Genomic DNA, 6,000 nt, shown 5'->3' with positions numbered 1-6,000 from the left:
TTAATAACAAACCAAGTAGATAAGAATTACAGGAAGTCATTTGTAAAATAGCTTCCATAAAAAATCAACAAAATACATATAAAGATCGTCCTATACAAGATATCTGTGCTTTAACTCAAAATAATGAATTAAGAGAACTAGTTATTCAACATACATCTCCATTAATTACTTTGTATCAATTGGAACGACTGATAGAAATTTTGTTCCAAAAATTAGAAGAGACAGCGTCTCAACTAAAATTACTAAATGTCTAAACAAATAGGAATAGAATGTACTTCTCTTCAAAATATTGTTCATGTGCATCATGAAACACAGGGAGAATATGAAGAACATTCTAACCTTATGCAGGACGGACAAAAGTGGACAATCAGTATCCCTCGGATAACTAAAGTCTATAATAGAGATTGGATTGAATTCCAAAAGAAATCATTCATCTTCCAGAAGGAACTATCTGTAGAAATACAGGATACCGACTCAGGTACCTTCTGCTACAAATTATTAAGTGAATCAAACTTAGCCAAGCTAAAACGATTCAAATATGTCTATTATGGACTAGTTCGTATAGGATTAGACCCCTTAATACGAATCAACCAAAATTTACCCTTCATAGAGGTTATCGTAGATAACTCAGTGAGGAATAATTTTGAAAAAAACCTACTCGGAGGAGTTAGAGCAAATTTAGAATTAGGCGCAGTTTCCTTTACAACCTGGCCCAATCTACAAATAGATTTAGAATTTTAAGGGCATCTATCATGTCTTTGAAAGCCAGTAAATTTTCTTTTAAGACACTTCAGAAATTTTTTGTAGCAAAAATTTTAAGGGCAGTTGAATGAAGCATGTGTTAAGTTCAACCAGACAACCATTTGGTTCAGTCAACCAAGCGTAAGTGTAAACGTGCATTAGTTTTCCCTCATGAAAAAATGTTCCAAGAAATATAAGTCTCCTGAGTTAGAATCTCTTGTTTTGTTTGTGTCTGAACTTAATGGCAATTTGTCTGAATTTGAATATAATAGTTTCAATTTCAGGAAGATTGATCCAATTACCACCAAATCTTCCGCAGTAGTTCTGCCTCACTAATCTAGTTATCTCTTAAGGCAGAATGAAGCAACAGAACTTTGGAACATGTCACGATGACAAACTCTTAACAATTGGAGGCCAGAATCTGCTCAAGGAGCCAAAAATGAAAAAAATCCTAACATGAATCCTCTGGAGGAAAGACAAATCCTCAAAAATTAAAACAAACCAACAGATCTTTCAGGGAAAATCTATGGCTCCCTTTATTGAGGTTGTCTTTCACAAAGAATATGATCATCCAGTTATACATACACACATTTTCTGGGTCCTAGTTACAAATCTCCAGGAGACCCTACCAAGGGATCAATACAATGGAATTACATCAATTATGCACAAGAAGTGCAGACGAGATCGGTGAAATACATCATTTACATGAGATTTGTGAAATTCATAATTTACAAGAAGTCCCACTGCCAGTAGACCTTCTCTACTATTCCTCCGCCGCTTCGAACTGCAAAACGTAGAGTCTCGGATGCAGGAGGAACACCCCATAAAAGCGGAACAGCTACAGTCATCGTCAACTTTTCTTGCAACCCCCCATCACAGGCCTTCTCAGTAGCCACAACCTAATATATTTTTTTGGGGGGAACAAGTCAATGATATTAATCCAGACAAACTTTGTTCACAGAAAAGATGGACCCTTCACATTTCAAAGCAGTTGCTGAACGTCTTTCCAAGAAAAATACGAAATGGAGAATGTGCTCGGTAGTTTAACTCTGAGTAGTGAAACCACTTTTTGTGGATATTGGAGATATTATTGTTTTTGGAAATTCTGAAATTATAATTTCAATAACGCTCTTCAGTGAAATGGTAGATTCCAGTTTCTTCTACTAAGAGTAGAATAGAGGAATCCAGTTAATGGCAATTCATCTGAAAGCCATACTGTAAAAGCTAAAACCAATAAGAACTGCAAGGTCAAGTATACTTCTACCACTTGGAAATACAATAACTCTACTAAAAATTATCCTCTTGACTGGTCTTGGTTCAACTACTGCTTAAACAGTTCGTTCTGTTTTGTGACACCACAAACAAATGCATGTATTATGAAAAAGAAGAAAATAATAAATTGCAGTTACTGACTAGAAATGCAATAGATATACCTCTCCACCATGATCTAACACAGTATCTTCCACAACATCACTCAGCATTTCGATCGAGCGGCAAAACCCAAAGAAGCATAATCTTCGACCCATATCAAGCCCCTAGAGTAACAAAAGTCTTAGATAGTTGCTAGGAAGGTCTTAAGAGACTTTTTTCTCTTGTTTTCAACAGCAGGCAGGTTTTGAAAGATTGATAAGAATAATATACAAAAGTCAATGGAAGAGAGAAGTTACAAATAGATACAACCACTTACATTGGTTGCTGCAATGTCAAATAGTGCTCCAAGGCAAAGACCTTGATTCGTATCCATATAATCACACTCTTGAAATCGCTGGGATCGTTGAGCCGTCTTTCTTTTACCTCTTTTTTTCTGCAGACTCGAACAATCAGCCCTTTTTTATGGATTCAGTATGAGTTTTAAGAGAGAACAAGCACCCAACAGACTCATTCTTAAAACAACATAGTTATACCATTATCTAAAACAATAACATGTAAACACAAACTGGAGAAATTCCATACTTCTGACGAAGAGATGTGACGAGGCACCAAGGAGCCTCCAATCTGAAGGAGTCCATCAGTAGTAAAAAGTGTGACTCTTTCTTCGGGAACCCACTCAATGCCTGCAAACATGTGTCAAGCATAAATTTTCATCAGCTGATAAATAAATTCTAAAGAACCACATGGATAATTGCATAGCACATAAGTCGTACTTCATTTCCTTGTAAGAATTACAGAAAGTTTAACGATTAATCTGAATGCAAACTACTGTGACAGTTTGAAAGACATCAGTTAGCTTTTCCACAAACATATCATTTTACACCGACTTCAAAGCTCTTTCAAAAGAATGGAATTAGTCTGCTTTAATGAAGAGTAACTAAAACTTTAATTTTCTGCAACAGTAAAAACACAAAATATTGAAAATATGATGGTTAGCTTTCACGTAATCCAGTTCCCATGGTTGAAGATGCAAATGGTTAACTCATGGTTAACCATAAATATAATTTCATAAAATGCAAATGGTTTTTCTGAAACCATATCATTTTGCAAACACTTCCAAGAACATAAAAGTTTCTGAAAAGAGCAGATATCACAACTATACACAGATTAATGTTAATTTTCTGCACCAATTATTTTAGGAGTGAATCTCTCAAGCAGAAAATAGATCTCATATAAACAGCTCAATTTCTTTTTGTTTCCGGTTTGACTTGATGAACAGCAATGACTACTATCTATCATCTGTGCCATGGTCATTCTCCTAAAATGGTGAACAGCAGAGTGGTCTGCATGTGTATCAGGAGAATTATCACTAAGGGAATGTGCATTACAGGAAACATTTGATCGTGTAGTTAAGTAAAATAGTGCACATCAAATGCACAAGTTGCAGGAAACACATGGGACTCCAAAAATATGCCTCAAATCATAATCTGAAGCACAAGACTACCCTAAGATAACCATTTTCTCTATTCATTCTAGTCACACTGCATCACTGCAGTAAATTGTTAGGCTGCTGTGCTGTTGCCACATTCATATTGGATAAATACAATCTTGACAGAAACATGCATAGCAAGGATATTTTAAAGATATTATCAGGTTCATCTTTCCCACTGAAAGGAAACAAAATTGCAAGATTTTTTGTATTTTTACAGTATCATTCATTATTTCAAAACTCCCAGAACTTTTTTCAATTCCTCATTCTTTAGCTTCAAAATTTAGCAGTCGCCACAACAGTCCGCACACACAATCTTATTTGTTATATCAGCATGCATGTCAAACAGTGGAAGTTGGGCAGGCAAGATCTCCTGACAATGGCAAGAGAAAACCTACCCTAAAATGAAAAATAAAAGAACATCTGAAGCATCCTATCAAGTTTATCCTTGGTCAACATTAGCTCTTCTCTGCAGGAATTTTAACTTTCCTCTCCTGAACTTTATTGGTAGTCACTCAAGCCTTTACATCTAAATTTATAGGTCTCTTAATTCCTCACATTTTGGCCCCTTTTTTCCTTCACTCAAGCACGCTATCAAAGTTAATACCCAAAGTACAAACCATAAGATTCAACAGAAAGAAGAGATCACATATAGCCATGATAACCCGGACAAAGTGAGATTTCACCAGCACTAACCATCGAAAAAAGCTACGAAAGATCAAGGGACAGGGAGAATCATCGAATTTTGGACAAGAGACTATTTGATGTCGCCAATTCGTGAAATATCACATGTTTTGAAAAAAAATATGGCGAATTACAGCTTTACAGTTCTCATAACGTATATAATTCGATGAACCTAAAGAGAAAATCAAGACTTCATGGACCCACAAAACTGCGTAGAATAACACATATTGACCAACGACAACCAAGACAGAAATTCCAGCCACTGCAAACATTAGTTAGAGAAGTACGCAAGTCCCTATCCATTTTCTCACCTAAATGAAAGAAAGAGACAGTCAAATCGACAATTAAATTTCCAAATCGTACCTTAATCTATAAAAACGATGAGAGGGCAGAGAATAAAAAAAAAAAATCACTTACCACCATCACCTTCTTCAACATTCCAATATTTCCAAGGATAGAAGTGAAAAGGGTCCTCGGAGGAGAAATCACTCCCCTCAGATTCCTTAGCCCGCGATTGGACGATCCGAGAACGCAACAGAAAAGGCGGCCGAAGAAGGGAAACCGGGAAGTGAAGTTGCCACTGTTTAGAATGGGAAAGAACAGGAAATGTTGGGAAGGATGAGCAACATCGTGCAGCAGAAGAATCGGCCATTACAAAAGAGAGAAAACGGTAACGAGTTGAAACGCGGAGCGGGAGGAAGAGGAAGTAGTCGGTTTTTGGAGGAGAGGAAGCGTAGGAGAGAAGAACGAGAAGACACGTGGCGGACATACGGCGGACTAAACGATTGCTTCTCGGTATTTTTCTGTGGTTGACAAAAGCAGGGAAGTCCGCCCAATGAGTCGGAAATAGGCATAATTTTCCGAGTAAAAAATGATTTTTCTGTGATACACATTATCAAAAAACCTTGAAATCCTATTAGTGCCTTACGAAGAAATTACATAAAAATTTTTAGAAATTTTAAAGGAAAATTAAAATGGAACTGTTAGGGCATTTTTTGGGAAAATAAATAAAAATTAATAATCAATCTCATACATTACCATACTTATCAGATAAATTTTTAATAAAATAAAATATCAAATACAAATTTTTCATAAAAAATTACCTTGAGCTAAAAAAAGTATTACAACATCAATTGTTAAATACTTATTCAAAAATTTTCTATATGGTTTTCCGGTCCATCTTGACTAGAAAATCTTACTACAAAATCATATGATTTTTCTGCTAAGAATTTCTAGCTAGAAAAATGTGTTTCCAAAAAACATGAGACACTAATAGTCTCAATAAACATATTTCTACTAGAAATTAATCCATATTATTAGCTAAAATAATTTATGATTAGGTTAGACCTATAGAAAGTATCCAAGTTTTGTTAACGAAATGCCAAATTTAGAATCTAGGTACTCGCTTGTATCTATTGAAAATTTAAGCTAGTAAGTTGATGATTGTAAATTGAGCATATTATTATCAAGAGATTCACTCACAAGATCTATGAAAAAGAATCGGTAAAACCAACACAATAGACATCAAATCTAAAAGCAAGAAAGACTCGTCTTGAAAAAGCACCCACAAAGAAGGGAGGATGAAGACTTGAAGATCAAAAATATAAGTCTCATAGAAAATCCCAGATACACTAATGGCAATTCAAATTTTGCATCAAACGAACCAATATTGACAAAAGTCAGCAAATAATAAACCCAAGGCAACCCACTGAAGA

At 35.3% G+C, this 6,000-nt stretch overlaps 1 protein-coding gene across 1 annotated transcript; it reads right to left on the bottom strand.

Moving 5' to 3' along the window:
* Positions 1-1,264: 1,264 nt before the first annotated feature.
* Positions 1,265-5,012, bottom strand: LOC137944813 (uncharacterized). Its single transcript, XM_068790573.1, has 5 exons — positions 4,703-5,012; positions 2,695-2,795; positions 2,429-2,545; positions 2,175-2,276; positions 1,265-1,640 (listed from the first exon to the last, which is right to left on the bottom strand). Exons 1-5 carry the CDS (start codon positions 4,935-4,937, stop codon positions 1,470-1,472), a joined length of 726 nt encoding a protein of 241 aa, XP_068646674.1. The 5' UTR covers positions 4,938-5,012; the 3' UTR covers positions 1,265-1,469.
* Between the last annotated feature and the right edge of the window lie 988 nt (positions 5,013-6,000).

This window comes from Aristolochia californica, unplaced genomic scaffold (genome assembly GCF_029961685.1).
Source record: "Aristolochia californica isolate CCGP_79_NKW_82.1479 unplaced genomic scaffold, dmAriCali1.0.hap1 SCAF_11, whole genome shotgun sequence".
NCBI lineage: Eukaryota > Viridiplantae > Streptophyta > Magnoliopsida > Piperales > Aristolochiaceae > Aristolochia > Aristolochia californica.
This window is presented reverse-complemented; position numbering and strand designations above follow the sequence as displayed.